This window comes from Gouania willdenowi, chromosome 24, assembly GCF_900634775.1.
Source record: "Gouania willdenowi chromosome 24, fGouWil2.1, whole genome shotgun sequence".
NCBI classification, from domain to species: Eukaryota; Metazoa; Chordata; class Actinopteri; order Blenniiformes; family Gobiesocidae; genus Gouania; species Gouania willdenowi.
Genome location: NC_041066.1, coordinates 18,828,429 through 18,851,987, shown reverse-complemented (window position 1 = coordinate 18,851,987; position 23,559 = coordinate 18,828,429). Strand labels below are relative to the sequence as shown.

Below are 23,559 nucleotides of genomic sequence, written 5' to 3'. Positions count from 1 at the left end.
AATGTATTCAGGACGGCTATCCAGTAAATTAAAAAGGTAGGACATGTTGAGGTTTCAACATTTTAATGTATACAATTGTTTAATTTTCTTTAAATTTGATATAAAATCCACTTTGCGTTTTAAAAATACATCTTATTTATACAGTATGTATATATATATATATATATATATATATATATATATATATATATATATATACATAACATATCACTGACCATACACCAAATCGGCAACGCTTAAAACATTTGTCACAATCTTTCAGAGAAAATTAACATTTAAAGATGGTTAATTTAATACTAAAACTTTATTATTATTAAGTAATAACTACATCTCTCATACGTATTCGTCTTTGTGAGTTTGAATCCTGGAACATAAATCAGATTTTAGATGGAACTCATTTGTGACTAGAGCTCCTGAGGGCACCACGCACGATCCATGCGGGCTACCTTGTGCCCGCGGGCCCCGTGTTGGTGACCCCTGCTTTACAGTAACTATAAAGATGTCAGTGTGTGCCAGAAGACAATAAGTGTCCAACACTTTCAGAGGATGAGTGAAAAGCTGGCCCAGTGACCTTGAACTCAGGAAAAGATGACATTGACAACTTGAGAGGTCTACGAGGATAGGGTGGTTAGCGAGTTCCCATAGCAACTTGTACAAGCTTGTCCTGATTGTAGAAATATGTTATAAATATGAAATATGTTTTAAAGGTTACAATTCACTGATTTTACATCTGTCACATGCAGAGGATTACATAGAAGAAACCTAGTGTAAAAGAAAGATTTGAGCTTTGTCATATTTGTTGAAGAAGCTAACTAGCTAGCTGTTAATTTAAGCAAGAGGCATTTTAATAGCATCACACTATCATTATGTTACATACATGTCATTTGTCAGTGTAAATTGTTATTGTTTCTCACAACATTCTAAGTTTTCTGTACAAAATGAATCTAGAAATGCCTCGAGAAATTGAAGCGACTTTTTCCACATTTGACATCAAACATGGTGCAGCACTGCCACCTGTTGGTTGTAGTTTGTTACTACATTACCCTTTGCCAGTTTTACATCAGGGTTTTAAAACTGACCACTTTTGAGACAAATTGTGCCAATGTGGTGTGAGAAAAATCTACAAAAGCATTCGTTTAACAATGAATGAATGAATGAATGAATGAATGAATGAATGAATCCATAAATAAATCCATAAATAAATCCATAAATAAATACATGAATGAATAAATGATCGAATGAATGAATGAATGAATGAATGAATGAATGAATCCATAAATAAATACATAAATAAATAAATAAATGAATGAATGAATAAATAAATAAATAAATAAATACATAAATAAATAAATACATAAATAAATAAATACATAATTGAATGAATGAATGAATGAATGAATGAATGAATGAATGAATGAATGAATGAATGAATAAAAACTAAGTCCTGAAAGATGACACCAGTCTGCATTACAATATTTGCAAAGGAGAGGTTGATGGTGACAGTTAGTGGAAGAAGAAAAAATCACTACCACTCCAAAGCATGTTATTCTAAAGAGGAAATTTCAATAAATTCATGCAAATATGAATTGTGCGCTAGTTTTGATTTTTCCATATACAGTTGACTGATTTTCCTTTATTCCTGGGACAGTGGGTGGCTTTAATGTTGAAGAGAACCTGTTATGGGATGGTCATCAGCTGCTTTATTTTACTGGTATAAGTGTGTGATTCAACACATCAAGATGATCACCACTGTGAGACTTTGACTAAGTGTTTTTCTGGAATGTCAAAATCAGAAGAATTCATAAATATGCACATGTATTCATAATAGATAGAATTACCAAACATCTTAGTTTGTGTAGTTAAAGAATCAAGCCTGAGTCTGAGGACAATTTGCTCCAGTCATATTTAACTGAGCCAGCAGATGGCAGTGCTTACCTGATATATGTTTCTTAACCTTTGACCCCTGTGGTACTTTACTTCTCTGGTGATCTGCAGATTAAAAACATAGATTTATTTCACTCTTACAGATTTAGCACCTGCTGTTTCATATTTAATCACAGTTTGAACATTAAGGCAATGCAAATGTATTTGTATCGCGCATTTCATACACGAGGCAACTCAATGTGCTTTACATGCAAGAAATGAACTTGTTTCACAAGCTCCAGCAAAAATCACAACAAAGTGTTTACAAAAACATTTCTTGATTGCAATTTTAGATTAAGAAATTTCCCCAAATATTTTGAAAATTTGAATTTAGATCAAACAGACATAGGATGACAACCAATCCTGGAGAGCTTTTTTTTTTTTTAAAGTTTACTATATTTTTGAACTAAATATAATGAGTTGTTTTATTCATTTACTTATTTATTTTTGTTTTTTACCTTTTTGTCTCTTTTTTCTTGGAATTATGGAATTCTCTGTACACTTATGTAACTTGTCATTCTTGGTGAAGAAACAGAAGCACAGATATGTGTGTGAGAGGTTGTACCGTTGTTGTGAGTTGCAAGAGCTAAAAAATAATACATATAGTGTTGGGAAAAAATATAATGGCTTTGTCATCATCATCATCATCAACGTGCACGTTAAACCTGCTGATTATGAGCTTCTTCAGACCAGTCAACATTCCATCCAAAGACTGATTGTACTTTTCTGAAATCGGCTTGAAATGAATATTTATTTATTTAATACATATATGATTTATTTGCTGAAACATTATTTCTAAAAAAATTATATTTTATCATTTGTAATTTCTTATCAGAATCAGAATAAACGTTAAAAATATAGAAAGAAAAGAAAATGTACAGAAATAAATAAAAGACCATTAATTAAATAAATAGGGATTAAATACAAGTGCACTGCACATCTCCAGGAAAAAGTTATAAAATAATACAAATACACAAATATAATACAGATAAATACAAGTATAGTACACTGTAAAATCAAGAAGTTGTTGCTAAAGTGATGAATTGGAGCTGCTCTTAAAAACTATTAAGATGTAACTCTGAGTATTATTTCTATCACTTCTGTTCATAATATTTTAGTTTCAGCAATTGTTGAGAATTGTGACTATTCCCCATAAACCAACACGCGGCACAATTTGACCTTTAGACTACACCAGTTTATCAATAGGTGTGTCCGTTGATGGGTGTTTCTACTGATTGTTACCTTTAGTTATTTATATATATATAATAAAAAAAAAATAAGAATCATATAAACTGCATTTTGAGGTGATGTGTCATCTTCCTCCTTGACAGGCGACTAAAATACAACTGGGATTTCCAATTGATCATAACTGACACAACATTGACTTGATAGAGTTTCCAATAGCAGACGAGAGAAGGTGAACATTTTTGCTGACACGGTGAAAGACATCTTGGCTATGCCATGGTTATCTTGGTTACTTAGTTATTATGTAACACAGATACAGTTGCACATGCACAGCCTTCGCTTTACTCAACAAAGAATCAAATGAGCAAATGTTCAAAACAGGTCAAACATCAGATTGCATAGATCAGAACATCTGGATACAGTATATTGTGTAAAGTAGGATGATTATGTAGCTACAAAAGTTACAATCTGTCTTATTATGTGAGGGAAATGGAATGAGACAGGTGTTAGTGCTGGGGGAAGGGGGGTGGGGGGGATTAGGCCATGGGAACGTCAAATAACAGCATGTGGTCGACATGTTTATTTCCCTATGCAGTAAGAGTGATGAGGCATTATTAATACAGATGTTGAGTAGGAATAGCAAAGGTGAAAGTACAGCATAATAGTATATTTATAAAATCAGTCATTTTACTTGTACTTAACGTTTTCAAAGAAGTAAAGTAATTGGTTATTTCTTCACCCAACTGTTACTAAGTAAATTATTATTGTTTTTTTTTTTTTTTTTAAATTGATCAACGGACATTGTGAAACTACAAAACAATGAAATGACCAGACAACAATTAAAAGCATTACATCATAGCCGACCAATCAGATTAAACGCAATGCACGGCGCAAACAACAAAACAAAAAACAAAAAAGCACTGGATGGAGTTTATTTTTTCAGTTTTAGAGTTTATAAATGTAGCTAAACCTAAAATCTAATTTTTTTATTATTATTTTTATTTGAATTGAATTAATTGGTGTCATTTGATAAAAAGGAAGAAAAAAAAGTACATTTTGACAAACCTTTTATTTTATACAGATGCCTTTGTGGAAAATAAATTAAGTTCCAATTGTGCAAGATTTGGTCTGTTTTTTTTAAGTTTATACATGAGATGTTTACTGTATGCAAGGGAACAAAGGCATAGATTTATTACCAAAAAATAAACGTGGGGGGTGAAAGTAACTAGTAACTTTTACTTTGATTACAATTTAATTGAGCTCATTTTTACTTGTATTTAAGTACAATTTCAATCAAGTAACAGTACTTCTACTTGAGTAGGATGTATCAGTACTTTTTACACATTCTGAGGAATAAAACATTATAAACTATATGCAATTGTATGTGTATCTAGAGGCGTTCATATATATTATTACATTCATTTATCTTCCTACATGAAGTTTTGTACTTTTTTCTATTTATTTTCCAACACTAAGTTGGAAAAACACTCTCTAATAGCCAGAGGTGACAAGTAACAAAGTACAAATACTTTAACATACAGTAACAAAGTACAAATACTTTGTTACTGTACTTAAGTAGTTTTTTTCTGTTATCTGTACTTTACTTGAAGATTTATGTTGTTGGCTACTTTTTACTTTTACTTCTTACTTTTTTAAACAAATATCTGTACTTTCTACTCCTTACATTTAAAAAATTAGCATGTTACTGTCGAAGGAAGACAAAAAATAGTTTTATAGTTAAAATTTTCAAGTTTTTATAAGTCTTAAAGCTGCTCTGTACGGAGCCTGCCAGGGGACATCACAAAAAAATAATAATTATTGCGTTATTTCGCAAAAATTTGTGATAAAACGCAATATTTTGCTATACTATTGCGTTTTTTCGCAATAATTATTGCATTTTTTTGCAAAAGTATTGCATTATTTTAAAATAGTAATTGCAGTTATTGAACATTATTGCAAAATAACCCAACATTTAATTTCCTTGCGATGTCTCCTGGTGGGCTTCGTAGTTCTGGGTTTAATTGAGCATTTGCATTTTTTTTTTCTCGACACATTTAATTATTATTTTTTGTATCTATAAAATGAGTACTAAATTCTCCAGGAAACAGATTTAATTAGTAGGAGTATTCTACAAGTTTTTTTTTAAAATGTTAAACTCTGGGTTTTATTGAGCATTCACACTTATTTTGTTTTCCCTTGATGCATTTTATTTTGACATTTCATTTATTATGAGTGCTAAATTCTCCAGATGTTTAAAGGTAACAGAATAAACTTTTTTCCGTGTACCAGTATTCTACAAGTTCTTTAAAAAAAAATAGATATGGAATTTGCTGGTTTAAAAATCCTCTTATTTTTATTTATTTATTTTTTTACTTAAGTACATTTAGTAGCATGTACTTTTTAACTTTTACCTAATTAAGGGAGAAACTTCAATACTTTTACCATCGTCATTTTTTATTCAAGTATCTATATTTTTATTTGAGTACTGAACACTAGTACTTTTGCCACCTCTGCTAAAAAGCTCCACAGCAGATTTGCACCAATAGGAAGTTAGTGGGGGAGGTACTTGGAACGGCAGTGTGTTTTTATTGGTTGAACGGCTTCAAATGGGCGGGGTTGGCAAAGTTCTTGGCCAAAACAAGCCGCGTGCGTGCAATGACACGAGCGTCAGCAGAGCGCGGACAAGCTGACGAGCTCGAGCCTGAAGTCTGTAGCAGAGACACACCTGGACCGACAGGTACGATATAAACCATTCACTGCTGCTAGCGAAACATCTGGATTTTAGTTTGGGACTAAAACACTTCCTGGTTTGCCTAAAATGACCTGGTTGTTTTTACAATGAATGCGACAGATAAAAGCACACATTACAGTGGTAGTCTGCTACTGACAGGAGCTACTCTGATGGAGGAGGAAAGAGTTAACAACAACATGAGCAAATATCCTAGGGATGGGCCACTGTATCGCAGCAGGGGCCACAGAAATGTGATTCAATCTGATCCGAGGGCCACATGATCAACATTCATGTCAGCAGAGGTGTAAAGATTACATATATATTCTACTCAAGTAAAAGTGCTGTTACTTGATTGAAATTGTACTCAAGTACAAGTAAAAAGTAGCTCAAATAAATAGTACTCAAAGTAAAAGTTACTGTAGTTACTTTCACCCCCCACGTTTATTTTTGGTAATCAATTTTGCCACTAGGGATGTAACGATTCCCTCAACTACCGATACAATTCGATTCTCTCACGATTTATTTTACAAAATGGGAATATAGACAAATATTCCTCTATTTTTTGGGGGGAAAAACTAGAAAATACTGTACTATTTTCCTTTTATATTTAATTGTCAAATGAATCCCTTGATAAACTATTCAAAACAATGCAATTTAACTAAAAATAAATCTTGAATGAAATAAATAAAGGAATAATACAAATGAAGAAGAAGCCTATTAATTTTAACTCTGGTTTTATAATAAACAATGCAAAACTACACAATAGTTCTTTTTCTTTTTAAAAGTGCACCTGAAAATGTATTTTGTGCCTTAACAATTGGACTTTAAGAAACAAAAACAAAAAAAAAAAAACAGTCTGCATTGTATTTACGTCAGATATTTGTTTGGACCAGCAGAGGGCGCTGGTAACCCAGTGGTCGGTTGGCATGCAGATATCCTTGCAGTGAAGAAGAGATGCTATGCTAGCATACAGAGCTAGTAGAAAAACGTGACTTTTACAGATATTCACGGAATAGTACAGATATTCTTTCGGTGCTAAAGGGGTAAAGAATGATTTATGAACATGTTTAAGAGTAGAAGGCGGCCAGGAAGAAAGTAGTAGCAGATTCCGCCCGCCGCCTACACTTTTAGACGAGAAGGATTAATATATAGCTTCCTCTGCTGTTCAAAAAAAGTACTGCGATTCAATTTTCAGAGCATCAATGTGAACCGTGATAAATATTAATCGATATTTAACTGCCTTACGATTAATCGTTACATCCCTACTTGCCACAGTAAAAAAAATAAAAAAGTTAAAAGCTTTATGTAGGAGTACTCCAACTTCCCAACTTCCATTCAGCCTCAGAACTAGGGCTGGGCAATATATATCGTAATTAAATTATATAGCGCCTATATTTTTCTAACCAGTATTTATTTATATACAATCACACAGTACAAATCACATCATACGTGTATTTAATATTATTCATAAATTGCAGCCAAACTGTGTCATTCTTTACAATTTTAGCATTTTTCTGAGATATATAATTTTTATAGCTTATTGTGTATTAAAATACTCGTTTTAGGAGTTGTAACTTCTGAGAACAGCATGAAAAGCACAGTTAGATGGATCACTGAGTGCATCCTTCCCCTGAACATCCACACTACTGAACTCACTCACACGTGCTGTCCCTTAGAGGAGAAAAAGACTAAAGTGGCACATATTATGCAGCTGTTTGTTAACAAATATGCTTATGTGGCATTTTTCACCAACAAATTTAACCCAGAATCTATTTAGTTAAAAATATTGAGATAAATATTGTATATTGCCATTTTGAGAAAAAAATATTGAGATATGAGTTTTGCTCCGTATCGCCCAGCCCTACTCAGAATAGACTTTAAAGTTCTACTGCTGGTGTTTAAATCTGTTAATCAGGAAATTTACTTTGATATCCTGTTTCGACTGTCAGTCTTCCCCCGAGGCATCTGTGTGTGTTTTTTAAACGTTTTACTTTTTAATCATATAAAGCACATTGTATTTCCTTGTATATATTTATTATCCTAAAATAATCTATTCAAAATCATTGTATTTGATGTGTTAGCTGTTCTTACAGATAATAACAGTCAAAAAGAGATGAAGTTATCTGTTAATGATAAGAATAATAGCCACTAATCAGAGTGGTTTACTCAGGTCACCCTCTAGGAACGTTGCCAGTGCATCACAGAGTCACATCCCAATTTACCAGTTCGTGGTTTATGGGGAATTCTGGTGGCTTAGCTTCTTTTGAGGGTTGTGCATGTTTATGACAGTGTTTATTTCAACTGCAGTGTCAGGCTGTACCTGGACCAGTGATGTCCACAGTCGTTTCCAGTCCTCACACTGCCACCACTGTGGTCCCACTGCGTTCCTGAGAGGCCTCCAACATCAATGGTAGGTCCGGGGAGCTGCTGGTACTGAAACAAACAGACAAATTAAAAAAAAATAAAGACAAAGAAATATAGATAAGTATGATTTAATACAAATTAGAGTTATATAGAATAATAATGATCCTCAGTAAATAAATATCTTGTTGTATGTGTTTAAACTAGGCCTACTGTATGTGTACTTGAGGATGGACATCTACATAGAGAACAAGACAATGGCGTCCCACCTCCCAGGTAGCCTGTCCTCTGAGACTCAGGGACTGACCTCACCCAAAAAACCAGGTACGTCCTCTGGCGATAATCATTGGTTTAGGTTTTGTTCTTTTAGTTTGCACGTGTTTCAATGTTGTGTTTATTTTTAATTTTTAATTTCTTTAGAACCTATTTTTTTATTTTCAAAGTAGACAACTGGTACATTTTCAAACTCAGTTTTCTAACTTATTACATTTTCTAAAATTCTTAAAGCTGTATTTTATTTATTTATTTATTTATTCAGTTCATTTCCGACATGGTTGCATTCACAGAAATTCATTTGACATTCAGAGCAAAATCACATCATTGTTTTTTTTTTTTTTTTTTGTCTTTTTTTTGTCATTTTTCATGCCGGAAAGGGCGACGGAAAAAAGCATTATGCTTATCCAGATCCGTCCCCTAATTTGAACACAGATAATTTTACATCCAACCTCGTTTCTTCCCTTTTTTTTTTTTTTTGTCCTTTTTTTTTGTGATGTGTTCTCGTCTGCAGTCATTGTTCCTGTTGTTACTCCTCTTCACTGTCCTTTTCCTCCGTATTTCCTCGGGCTTTCTTTTCCAGTCGTTGTTTACGTTCCTCCAACTCTCCAAACGTGAAGTTCTTCTTCTTTCGGAGTACCTTCATATCCTCTGAAAGTCGCCTCAGCTTACGATCCATCCGGAAGGCACATGCACATACACATACCCCCAGCATTAGCAGGCCAAAGATCATGACTCCTAGCAGATAGATGTCCTCCACATCTTCCACTGTCAGCTGGGAGAGACAGAGCATCTGGCTTCTCCCTCGTGCATCCGTGACATATCCATATTGTGTTGTGATTGACAGATAGTAACAATCATATTTTAATAATAGCAGAACGGAGCATATTTCAGCCACAAATACATTACTTTAGCAAAGTGATGTTATTCATAAAGGCAACCAGGTAATTACAAAACAAACAAAAAATGTGCGCACCTAAGGGAAGATAGTGTAGGATCTGCCTTTTTTCCCCTCCTCCTGTTTTATCCATTTTTATCTAGGGCAGGGGTCATCACCATGGTGCCCGCGGGGGGGGGGGGGTTTATCATGTTTTTTTCAGGCACATAGTACCATTCTATAGCATACTCAAATAATTATGCTACCCAAATTGTTTGGGAAAATACAGCAAATATTTAAAAAAAACTTAAAAGAAATTTCCCTCTGTAGCACACGGTTCATGACGTTTCAATTTCGCCTCTGTCTCTTTAAAAAATTCCAAGCTTGTCTGAGCACCCATGAACACGCCCCCTTCAGTACTCATACAAACATGCATGGGTTTTGTTTACTTCTGTTTTTATGCCCGCTGTATTTGCCTTTTTTCTACATTTTTACATCGCTATAATACATTAGAATGATTATCAAAGTGAGGAATGCTAACGTACGGACGGGGATATCTCCTCCCTGTCACACACACACACACACTCTTACCCGTGCTGCTGCTGCAGTCCAGAATAGGGATCACATTGTGTCTGTGTACTTATTAATCCACTTTCAAATAAGCTCTTGTTTTGAAGCCGTCATCTGTAAAGGCAGCTACTACGATGAGCAGAGTAAACCGATCCACACGCAGTTATATCTCAGCTGTTTGCTGTGACTGCAGCTGATTTGACAGAGCTGGATGCGTGGGAGGCATATGAGTTTTATTTACATTTTTATTTTATTTAATTTTTTTTATTTTAATGCTTACATTAATGAGTACAGACAACATAAGCTGTGGGTTTCTTACAAAAGTATTTAAAATAAATAAATGAAAAGCCAAATCTGCGCAGGAGGGTGCTAGTCGGCTGAACTAAGGAAGAGAACATATGAGGGGGAGGGGCTCTGTTGTGGAGCGGTGGGCGGTAACTCGGCTGGTGACGAAAGGTCCGAAGCGTCTATAGGAAGTTGGGGCGTTCCAAGGAGGTGAGGGCGTTCCTAGGAGGACTCAGGTGTATTTACACCTAAAATGGATGCCATCTCAGATTTTAAAGACTACTCAAACATACATGAATGAGCTAATGCAACACTCCAGGCATGTTTTTAATGAGGAAATGACATTATAACATTATATAAATCTTGAAAAAGTAAATTTTACATAATACTCCCCCTTTAACCTTTTTAAAAAAACTAAAAATAACTGAAACATTGTGACATATTTTTAAGTGTCACAGATTTAGTATGTGGGTTGTGAACAAGTGAAAAATGCAAGGTGGATATTCAAAAAAATATTACACAATGGTCAAATTATACAAAGTACAGACATGTTACATGTTTTATCATTATTTAAATTTTTTTTTTTTTTTTCAATGCACTTAAAAATGACTGCAGACTTATATACAGTATATTGTCAAAATTGCAACTTTATTGCTGTGATTGTCCTCAAGAGTTAAAATGCATAGAACAATCCCAAAATAAAAAAGTACAGTAAATGAGGCTCTGTCATTCAACAATTTCAAGCTTTAACCCAGGTTTAAGCAAAAGTGCAACAGCTACTTCACAGTAACTTAAATTTTCTGATTAAGAAATCAGATAACTACATATTTTATAACACATAACATTACAAAAAATAATAAACTCTTCCCTTAGCATCTCAGCATAGTACGAATAATACATTAAACATGCCTGTGGCTCACATATAGCCTACTCAAAGGGTAAACACATGTAAACAAAGAGGGGGCTGGCTCACATCGCGCTACGGTAACCCACAAGGACGAAACGCAAAAAAGTCCAAAAAAACTGTGTTGAGGAAAAAAAAAAAAAAAATATATATATATATATATATATATATATATATATATATATATATATATATATATATATATATATATATATATATATATATATATATATATATTTATAATCAGATTTGCAAAATAAAAAGTTTTTATCTACAAATTCGATTAATCAATTTTTTGCCCAGTGCTAAGCTCTATGACACGTTTTTCTTTTCATTAAAGTATCTGAGCAATGGGATGTTTCCCCATTTTTTCCTGACATGTTTTGACTGTCAACTGCCAGTCTTCCTCAGTCGTCCGTTGCTTGGTTTGATGTGTCCTCATGAGTTCTTTCTCTCTCTTTTTTTTCTTTTTTTTTTTCCCCTTGATAAAGTCTAACTTACTGGTGACGATCACAATTATTCAATACAATAAATGTATTTTTTGCAGAAAAAACCTGCATAGTTGTTAGTAAATATTACACTACAAGTTGTTTTAAAAGAAAAAAAAAAAAAGTGACTTTCTTCTTCACTCTGTTCAGTCAACTGAGGTTATCTGTGCTTCTTTTATTTGTTCAAGATCAACATATCTCTGCTTTTCAGACCTCAAAATTATTTCAGTTTGCTGAGATGTATGAATAGGATAATATGTGAAAAACATTTCCTGGTAATGGGGGGGGGGGGGGTTGTCTCTCGTCTGTATTTTGTTTTTTTCTGTTGTTTTGACGTCTGCTTTTAGTCATTTTGTGTATTGTTCTGGCATTTTCAGCATTTTTTTTTTGTCAATGTATGTGTTTTTGGGGTCACTTTCTGTATTTTTGTTGTTGTTTTCTGTATTTTTCTGTCTTTTTGTGTAATTTTGTTAACAGTTGTGTGTCTTTGGAGCTATTCTGTAATGTGTTGTTGGTTGTTGTTTTGTGTGTTTTTGTAGTTTTTTTTGTTTGTCTAAGTGGTTTTTGTGTCTGTCTTTGTTAGTAATAAAGTAAGTAATTTATTTTTAAAGCGCTTTTCGCAGATAAAATTACAAAGCGCTGTACAGAGCTGTGGGGAAATTAATACAAGTGCCACATCATAATAGCATAATGAAACATGGGTGCATTTACATCATAGGAGCAACATCATAAAAGGATAAAAAAAAAAAATAAAAAATTAAAAATCTAGTTAACTAAAAGCTTTTCTGAAAAGTGAAGTCTTTAATAGTGTCTTAAAAGTGTCCACACAGTTGAGCTCCCTGAGAGACTGGTGCAGGCTGGACTAACCTGTTGTGATTTTATCTTTTATTAGTCATTTTCCATGTGTTTTTGTGTACTTTGTGTATTATGTTGGGCTTAATATTCCTTCTAACTTCTTGAATTACAATGTTTGGGGATATGCTTGTGGGGCTGCAGAAAATTAGACTGATATACATTTTTTTTTTTTTTTCAGAAAAAACATGCGTCGTTATTGCGAAATATTACACTACAAGTAGTGTAGTGTTAAAAGAAAAGTGTCTTTCTTCTGTATTCTATTCAGTCAACTGAGGTTATCTGTGTTTATTTCATTTGTTCAAGTTCAACATATTTTGCTTTTCAGACGTCAGAATTATTCCGTTTTGCTGACATGTATGAATAGGATAATATGTGAAAAACATTTCCTGGTATGTGTTTAAAGCTGTCTGATGGACTTGTACCGATGTTGATTACCTGATTATTGTCGTCTTGCGTTTTTTTTTTTTCAATCACTGTAACATGATGAATCTTTAACTAGACTGTTGGTAAACTTTCTCTTAGGTCGGCTCGACCTGGGTGACACAATAGTGTCAATAGTTAAACTCTATGCAGCATCTATTCATAATAGGATTAACATCTGATTAATTTATAAGATAAGTCATTGTCTCTCTTTGTATTCTTTGTGCTTTCAAAGTGCTTAATGAAATCATGCTGATTTGGAGGATTAAGTGGATAATAAAAATCAGGTTGTTGTTTTTTTTTTAATAGCATTTTCTAGCTCTATTAAGGGAAAAACATCTAACTGCTTACTGTGCATGTGACACGAATGCTAGAAATTGCCTGTGAACTTTATTGGAATCCAAATCTGACATTCAAGTACATATTTGACTTTTCCTTTTGTGAATTTCAACAGTACTTTACAACGTGGATGATTTCGGATTATTAACACAGAAAATGTAAGAATTAGCACCTTTAAGCCACAGCAGTGTTTCTCAAATGAGGGTATGTGTACCCCTAGGGGTACGTGGTAGCAATACAGGAGGTACTTAAGAGAGTGAGTGGAAAATTAACAACTAAAATATCAGTCTTGGTCCCACCCCATTGATATAACCAGACAAGATTAAAAAAACAAAAAAAACAATAGAAGTAAATCTATTCAGGAGCACCTAATTCAGCGTTTTTCAACCTTGGGATTGAGACCCCATGTGAGGTTGCCTGGAGTTTAAATGGGGTCACCTGAAAATTTTATTTTGTTTGAATTCTTAATAATAATAATAATAATAATACAAGAAAAAACATCTAATAATATATATTTTTTATTTATTTTCTTCTTTTTTTTAAAAAAATTAAATAAACCAACACAATATTAAACGAATGTATGTCTGAACTTTCACTTTGTGATTTTAGTTGAACTAAAATGCAGTAAAAAAAAAAAAAAGTCTGACCATGATTATATGATCATGGGCGACCGTGGCTTAGGTGGTAGAGGGTCGTCTTCTGATCGAGAGGTTGGGGGCTCGATCCCAGTACCTGACTATGTGTTGGAGTGTCCTTGGGCAAGACACTGAACCCTAAGTTGCTCCCAGTGGTCGACTAGCGCCTTGCATGGCAGTCCTGTCCCACTGGTGTGTGAATGTGAGCGTGATTGGGTGAATGAGCTGATATGTAAAGCGCTTTGAGACTGCTTCAGTGTGTGGATAAAGTGCTATATAAATCAAGTCCATTTACCATTTATCAAACTAAAAACTAATTCTAGAAAACAATGTCTGGAAATTTTTGATATCAAAATGGTGTCACGATCCAAAAAAAAGGTTGTGAACCACTGCACTAAACAGTGTTTCATTCCACTTATTTACAAAATAAGATTCTTTAAAATGTGTGTTATCACTCGTTCATTCCATCATTATGTTCTATAGTTGTTTTCAACTAGTTTTATAAGCAAAATGTTGTAGTCGGACAAAGGAGGTACTTGGATTCAGAAGTAAGAGAAAAGGGGGTACTTGAGCCTAAAAAGTTTGAGAACCACTGAGCTACAGCTTAACGTCTCACTTACACAATCACAAAATCTTATCTTTTTAAACATTAACAAGTTTTGAGTGCCATGCAAAGCAAAACAACATAACCTTTGAAAATGTAATGGAAAACCTGTTGTGTAACACGGCCAATATTTGTAATAATTGACACCAGAAAATGACCACCTGTGTATTTTTAATCATCTCTTTTTTGTGGCGTCATGGATTAATCCTTTCCGATCAGTGCTATTACAGGATGTTATGGTGACAATGAAACAAAGATAAGCATGTAGATACAAAAGCACGTTGGTAACGTTCGTTTTTTTTTTTTTTTTTTTAACCTCTGACCTCTGATTTTCCTCAGTCAGCAGTGAAAAGGCAACTTCATGTTTGAAGCTTGTCAATCCATGACTCAGCGTAAAGTAATGTCACACAGTGTGTTCATTATTATTTGTTAACACTTCCTCCTCACAGTAAAACATCCTGTTCCCCCTGTAATTACATGATTTATTTTTTATTTTTTTGGCTTCTTTTCACATCCCAGAAACATGCATGTTAGGTTAGTGTGTGTGTGTTACATAAGGCACTATGAAATCCATTTAATATTTTTCTAAATTCCGTTTCTTTTTTTTTCCAGATTCCGTGTTTTCCACGTTATTTATTTTTATAGAAATATTAATCTTTTTTTTTTTTTTTTGGAAAATATTAGTTTCTATCTCCTATGAGAAAACTAAAAATAAAAAAATACTAATAATAAAAAAATGAAATCCATCTTTAAACAAAAATGGATGTCAAAAATAAAAATGGAATTTAAAATAATGAGTAAGCTACAATTAAACGGTATATACAATATATACATTGTACTGGCATGGATTATTCTGACTGCTGCTTTTTAAAGGGGATATATTATGCAATTTTTCACCCATCTCCATTTGTTCTAAGAACTTCAAAAACATAGTATTTTAGGTTTTAGCCTCTGACAAGTCACTTTCTCAGCAGTTCTGAAATTGGGCCGTTTTAAGGCCTACTTATGCATATTCAGTCTTGCTATTTTACAGGTTGATCAGTGATCACCAAAGCGATTTTATTTTTGCTATCCACACACATTGTTATTGTTTTCAGCCACAAAACAGCACGTTACAGTAAAACACATGGCTATTTAAGCGGATATTGTTATTTTGAGTCCGTCTCAGCGCTTCAGCGTCCATGCATCTCAACAGCAGCAGCAGTCATTCAAACTCTCACCGGAGTGTTAAACTGCTAAGTCACTTTCTCCTCTTCCTCTGCTCTTCTAACTACAGGATCAGTACTTGATCATTTGTTTTCTTAAACCGCTGCGTCGCATTGTGTCACAAACACGTCAGACCAGCTATACGAACCACAGGAGCGGAGTACACCTCTGCATGAACAAATAGTGCTGACACTACAGTGTACGTTCACTGTGGAGGCACGGCACCGGCAACAGGAAAGTTCTGTATTTAGTTTTACTGGTAGCCATCACTTCTTCGCTAGCGAGAAAAACAATGGTGGACTTTCGCAAAAGTTTTCACAAGGTTGGGGGTGGAGTCCATGGGTGTAGTTACCAGCGGAAGAGAGGGCATTTTCTTTCCCGATTTTGGCTTGTGACGTCACAAATCTGGAAAATTTGAAACGGAGCATTTTTCTCCGTATTGTTAGACTTACAACGACCGCAAAAAACGACTGGATGGATTTATTTCACATTTTGTGTGCCGGTGGACACTCAAGTTACCTCATGTGATCAAGAAAACTGCAAAGGTGGATTTTTATAATATGTCCTCTTTAATGATTTATATGTCATATAAAGATGCTTGAGGGCAGCATTAATGTCACCCAATTTCCTCTCAAGGATCAATACTTTACTAAATCTGAGCAGGTTTATTGATTACATTTTGATCAACTTAATTTAAATGAACCTAATTTAAATGATCCTGATGACATCATTGCAGACCATAATGATTAAACAAAAACAAATAGAGGCAAGGATACATCATTTATTTCACCATTAGGGGGCAGAACTTAATGAGCGGTCCCCGGAAACATTTTCCCATTTTAAAAAAAAATAAAAAAAATAAAAAAAAAAACATTCTGTTAAAGTTAAAAATTGCCACTTGAAAGGTTGTTGTCATCTCATCAGTAAACACTCCTTTTGTTGACACAATGCATTATGGGATGCATGGATGTGTTTTCACTTCATTTTTACTGTACTTTATTCTGTTTCTTTGCAAGATGAGCAGGACAGTGGCTTTGTTCAGATTTAATGTGGCGTTTTATTAACCAAGCACACATGAATGGAAACAATAGAAATGTAATATAATTAAAGACACAAAAGGAAATGGAGAATCTGGGGTAAATTAAAAGAGAGAGCCTGGCATGGCCTAATTGCTGGTTGAGGTAAAACCACTCATGAGGTATAGTCCCCTCCAAAAGTATTGGAACGACAAGGTCAATTCCTTTGTTTTTGTTGTATACCGAAGACATTTGGGTTTCAGATTAAAACTTCAATATGTGACAAAAGTTCAAAATTCCAGCTTTTATTTCATGGTATTTACATCTAGATGTGTTAAACAACTCAGGACAGAGCACCTTTTGTTTGAACCCACCCACTTTTCAAGTGAGCAAAAGTATTGGAACAGAGATTATTAAATTAACTTAAAGTGAATAGCATTTTGTGGCATAACCCTTACTTGTAATAACTGCTTTAAGCCTGCGACCCATTGACTTCACCAGACTGATTTATTCAGGAGGAAAAATCCTCTATTGGCCAGTCTAAGACTTCCACTTTTTCCCCCTGATGAAGTCCTTTGTTGTGTTGGCAGTGTGTTTTGGATCATTGTCTTGTTACATGATGAAGCTTCTCCCGATTAGTTTGGATGCATTGTTCTGTAAATTGCCTGACAAAATGGTTTTGTAGACTTCAGAATTCATTCTGCTGCTACCATCATTTGTTACATCATCAATAAAGACTAGTGAACCCGTTCCAGAAGCAGCAATTCAAGCCCAAGCCATGACATTACCTCCACCATGCTTCATAGATGAGCTTGTGTTTTGGATCATAAACAGATCCTTTCTTTCTCCATACGTTGGCCTTTCCATCACTTTGGTAGAGGTTCAACTTGGTCTCATCAGTCCATAAAACTTTGCTCCAAAACTTTTGTGGCTCATCTCTGTTCTTCTTTGCAAAATCCAACCCAATAGTAAGCTACTATTGTAGCCACAGCTGACTGACAGAAGCACGGCTGCCATAGTGCGCCATCGGTCCCTCCGACCACCACCAAAACTCTCACTCACATGCCACATTCATTCAGGCAATGTGGTTAAGGTGCCTTGCCCAAGGACACAACATTGACTTAGCAAGAGCGGGATTTGATCCCCCAACCCTTCGATTGTTGGATGACCCACTCTCCCCCTTAGCCACGGTCGCACATTCATGACTCATACAGAATGAACCATATTGATCGATGTTGGTGACCCTCCCTGTTCTCATAAACAGTATGTGTTCAGCACATTGAAATAAAAATCATCTTGATAAGTTTATGCTTAATCAATTGTACCCATCAAATTATATGAAGCAAAAAAAACAGTCAATTAATCAAATTGACTCCAAGAATAATAGGAGGGTTAAAGGATTGCGGTGGTTACTGAAACGTGAAGTAGTCCAAATACCAATGTCTGTTGTTGTTGGGGTGTGTCTTACTAAACTACTTACACAAAGGGATTTATAGCTTAGTACAACATGACTGAGCCTCCATTTTGTCAAATCAGGTGGAGAAAACAATAAAATCCATTATTATCAATTAGTTGTGATGATGTACTTTATTATGCGCAATATTTCACTTTAACTAGGTCACCTCTAATTAAGTCACCTTAAACAACTCTCAGCAATGCCTCGACCTGGAAATAAGAAAGCTGTCTTTTGCAATTTGTGAAATAGGAGTGTCTGCTATTCCAGAGTGAGTCTCTGTGCTTTTGTTATTTTAAAAGCTTTTTTTTTTTAACACTTGTTTTTGAGCTTGATGTTACGCATCGCTCAATTAAATAATACTCAAAGTAAAAGCTACTAATTACTTTCACCCTCCACATTTTTTTGGGGTAATAAATCTTGCCACGGATCCCTTGCATACAGTATACATCATTACATTTAATCTGATTGGTCGGCTATGATGTGATGCATTTGATTTTTGTCTGGTCATTTAATTTTTTGTTAGCTTCACAATGTCCGTTTGATCATTTTAAAACAAAAGAAAATTGTGATTTACTCAGTAAAGGTTGAGTGTAGAAATGTAATGAATTACTTTAAAACATAGTTAAGTACAAATAAAGTTACTGATTCAGAAAAATACTCAAAAAAAGTATAAGTACCCATAAAAGCAACTCAATTACAGTAACTTGAGTACTTGTAATCCGTTACTTTTTCCTCTGGTAATATGAACTATCACACACAATGAAAAATCCAAATTGTGCAATAAGAGCTGCAGTGTGAACGTAGTATAAAGGTGTGTTTTCACAAAATGCAACTGAAGTGACTAGATTACATTCAAAATCAATGCAAATGATGCAACCTCCCTTCAAGTGACAAGACTTGCACGATTCTGGCGACTAGGTCCCGCTCGACCTCGTCACTCAAAGTAGAAAAATTTGAACTTTTCAAGCGACAACTCCCTTGGCCGTCACTGTCTGTAGAGCCGAGGCAGCAGCCCCTCCCTCCCGCTACAGAGAGACGGCTGCAGCTGGAGGGCTGTACTACACTTCCTCAACTTACGGGGGCAAAATTAAAGCGATTACTCCCTTGAAAAAGCCTACAGTCTGAGTGAACTCATCCTTTAGTAACTCCGTAAGTTCATTTAAACCGTAAAAGCGGCGCTGTCTATGATGAGTGCTGTAAACCTACGGCCAGAGAAAAAGGGATCAGCCTTTTCGATGCAGCAGCCCTCTCTCTCCCCTGTCACCGGCTCCGCAGACGCACACTGTTCCCTGGTAATCACGTCACTGGAGCGATGAAGTGATGGAGCGTCCAAAAAGCAGCACTATGTTCAAGCGATTCGTCACAGGTGATTGAAGCGACTGCAGTCGTTTCAGTCGCTTTCGGTGTGTAGTCTTATCTTTCAGCATTTCTAAATGACTGTTTTTCTGCTTTCTTTTTCCCTCTGCAGGCGGGAGCTGGCTGGTGGTGGTTGCAGCCGTTGTTGCCTCTCTCAGTGGCCTGATGTTGGGTTACGAGATGGGACTGACCTCCGGGGTTCTGCTGCAGCTGCGGAGCCTCCTCTCTCTCTCCTGCAGGGAACAGGAACTGCTGGTCAGTTCCCCGCTGCTAGGGGCGCTCTTCATCTGCCTGGCTGGGGGTCCCATCCTGGACCGGTACGGTCGTCGCTGCTCGTTGCTCCTTAGTGCTGCGTTAGTGATCGGAGGGACCATCGTGCTCATCGCCGTCACCTCCTTCATCGTCCTGACCCTGGGCCGTCTCATTGTTGGCATGGGAACGTCATTGTCTGGGACCGCGGCCTGTCTGTACATCGCAGAGATCTCGCCCAGGGAGAGGAGGGGTCTGTTGGTGACGCTGTACGAGCTGATGCTGGTGGTGGGCGTCATGCTGGGCTTTGGTTGTAGCTACGGCTTCTCCACGGTGTCTCATGGCTGGGCGTACACGTTCGGGCTGGTCATTCCTCCGGCGTTGCTGCAAATGATTGCCCTGGTGTTTCTACCGCCCAGTCCACGCTTTCTGGTGGCTCGGGGACAAGTGGAGAAGGCTGGGTGGGTGCTGGCCCGACTGAGAGGAGGGAGGAAGGAGGACGTGGACCTGGAGCTCAGAGACATCAGGCTGGACTCAATCAAGAATCTGAATATTGCTTCAGAGATCTTTTCAGCAACAAAGCCAACCTGCGGTCACGGCTCTCTAATCGGCGTCGCCTTGGTTTTCCTCAGCAGGCGACGGGACAGCCCAACATCCTCTCCTACGCGTCCCCTCTCCCTCCACAGTGTCGGCTTTAACAGCCACGCCGCCAGCCACTCTTGGCCTCCACGGGTCGGCGTGGTCAAAGTGGTCGGTACGATTCCAGCCGTTGATGATGGTCGACCGTTTAGGACCAAAAAGTTTCCTGTGCGTCGGCGCTTGTTGCAATGGGATTATCGTTAGCCACACTCGGCACCGTCACTCTGCCAAAGGCAACACTTCACCTTACCAGCCTGTGTAAAAGCCAAATCTACACAATCACACACACACCTCAGTGGGATTTAACATCAAACCTCCACAGACTGGAACAGCTCGAGTGACCTCATTCCACCCCCCTCCTCAGCCAGTGGGACAGCGAAGAGAACAGAGGACTAATTAAAACAAAGGATTGGGTATCAGAAGATCAAAGGACTGCCATAGAAATGTCTCTCTCACTAAAGTGGGCGTCACTAATCAGCCTACTGGTTTATGTGGCAGGATTCTCCATCAGTCTTGGTCCAAGTAAGTTCAATACCTAATAGGACCTCTTTCCTTTTAACCTGTGGTGAACAACATTAAACAAGATATTCACCTTGACCTAGGGATGGCCCGATACAACTTTTTCATTTCCGATATGATACCGATATTGCAGCCTTGCGTATCGGCCGATACCAATATATATCCGATATCGGCATGAATCGTATACATACTTTTATTACTTTTTTTTTCTTCTTTAATAAAAAAAATTATTAATAATTATTTTGTTGTGTGGAATGTTAGAAAAGGTTTGATCAAGTGATGTTACTCAGAGAACAATAGTCAGCAACAGTAGGGATGAGAAAAACTGACCCATTTATTATTAACCAATTGGTTGCATAAATTTTAACCTACAACATAATATCTACAGTATTCTAAAATTGAATAAAATTGAATAAAAAATGAATTGGAAAAATTTTCAGGCTGATATCTGACCAATATCGATATTGGATCGATACCCCTAGTTTTTTTTTTTTTTTTTTCAACTATGCCATGCCTAACAAAATGAACTACCATGGGTGGACTCTAAAAATATTAACCAAAATTACTGAAAATTTAGGAATGTAAGAACAAAAAAAAGAAACTGGACACTTAGACTTTGGTCTACTTTCAATGCATCGTTTCCTTGGCACATAAACGGATGCAGGAGAGTGGAACAAAAAATGGCATTTTCCAATTGAATAAAAATGATCACTTGACAAACATTTTTTTATCATATGAATTTCCATATGAATCAACCACTTAGTGATATTTATTTACAACCACTGGACTAAATAAATTCAGGACCATTTCTACCTACTTTATTCCATAGATGCAGTCAGTACATACAGGCCAGTAATAATGGAACTCTAACACTATTCCTGAGTGAAAATCACTCGAACCTTTAGGTAAAAGTGGGTTTTGGATTATAGGGTAACATCCACACCTTCTAAAACATCAGAGAAGATTCTGAAGCTAATCTGACACTCTGACAAACACAACTTCATCAAAATAATGTCAATACGTTTGTTCAGGTGAAAATCACCTGCCGATAATGTTCTAGGGTTAAAGAAGAACAACAATGAATGTTTATCCCTTTTATTTGTGATGTCCTTAATGATCCCGTTGCTGTCTTTGTTCCAGTGGTTTATGTGGTTCTCAGTGAGATCTTCCCAATGGGGGTCCGAGGACGGGCTGTGTCCGTAGTGTCAGCTGTGAACTGGGCCACCAACCTGCTCATCTCCATGACCTTCCTCACCATTACTGGTGTGTACATTCTTGATTTATCTTAAATAATTGTATGTTTACGCTCATTATTAATCTTAAATATTATGATTATGAGTATTATTATTATTATTATAGTATTGTCAATAAGCTATATTTCCAGCAAGTTATTTCAGTCTTCTTTTTGAATAATGTGTTTAATTTATTCAGACAACTTTTTTTCATGTTTTGTCACATCAAAGTGGTCAGCAGATGCCGCTGAGGAAGACTGACAGTAGACAGTCGAAACACGTCAGAAGATCAAAGTACATTTCCTAAAAAAAAAAAAAAGTTGTCTGAATAAATGAAACCTTAACACGTGTATAAGCTAAGAACAAGACAACTTTAGCCACTGTTTACTGTATTAAAGTAATGTTTTTATAAAAGCTAAAATTAGCTGAAAAATAACTTTGCTGAGTCATTGTTGGCATGTGTTTTGTCTTTTGAATAATGTGTCAAAGTTTCATTTATTCTGAGAACTTTTTTTTTTAGGAAATGTACTTTGATCTCCTCACAATGTTTCAATTACATCAAAGCAATCAGCAGATGCCTCTGAGATCAAAGTAAATTTCCTTAAAAACATTCGCCTGAATAAATGAAACCGTAACAGCTGTATATAAGCTAATCACAAGATAACTTTACTGTTTACTGTAAGGAAAGGCACATTTATTTGTAAATAGTATTCCATACACTGTGTGATTTACATGATTAAAAGAAAAAAGCAACAGAAAACATTTAAAAGTTTAAAAATCAATAAGAACATTAAAATCAGCAGCAAAAATATTTAAAAATCAACAGTAAAAACAATAAATCAAAAATATGATAAAAAATTTCCCTCTCAATCATACACAGTAGAGAAAAAACAGTGACTTTAACTTGGATTTAAAAAATGTCACATTGTATGCTGACTGGCAGTTTTTTCCACTGTATAATCTTTTTTAATCAAAGCTTTAAAATGTGCTTAAAATAATGTGGTTGAGTCATTTCTAGCATGTATTTGTAAGAGAAAGAGTTTACTATTACACAGGAAGTTTCACATTCAATAATATCTACACTAGCACCTCCAGGAATGAAATTGATAATGTCCATACTTTTGACAGTTTATAGGTGTAATTAATGCTTCATAAAACCTAAATTTTATGCATTTATTGTCTTTGTTTTTACAGAAAAGATTGGCCTGCCTAACATCATGTTCATCTACGCCGCCATGAGCTTCGTCCTCCTGGTGTTCGTCATCCTCTGTGTCCCTCAGACCAAAGGTCGCACTTTGGAGGAAATATCAAAGGAGCTGGCAAAAAAGTGAGACTCTCCCACTTCCACTGTTGAATCAACATCAGATCCACTCAGTTAAAGTTAATGTAATCATCCTCTGTGTTTCTATCAGGAAATCCTTTGAGGTGAATTTCTG

The 23,559-nt window shown here is 35.7% G+C and overlaps 1 protein-coding gene across 1 annotated transcript; it reads left to right on the top strand.

Annotated features, from left to right (window-relative positions):
• Window positions 1-5,743: 5,743 nt before the first annotated feature.
• On the top strand, window positions 5,744-23,554 carry slc2a12 (solute carrier family 2 member 12; the record flags this gene model as incomplete). The annotated part of the gene is given in 11 exon segments (XM_028440339.1): window positions 5,744-5,845; window positions 8,147-8,249; window positions 8,408-8,524; window positions 19,597-20,253; window positions 20,256-20,410; window positions 20,412-20,504; window positions 20,506-20,553; window positions 20,555-20,894; window positions 22,032-22,154; window positions 23,318-23,450; window positions 23,536-23,554. Coding segments are annotated over 9 exon segments (1,662 nt in total), but the record flags the coding sequence as incomplete, so codon positions are not given.
• Between the last annotated feature and the right edge of the window lie 5 nt (window positions 23,555-23,559).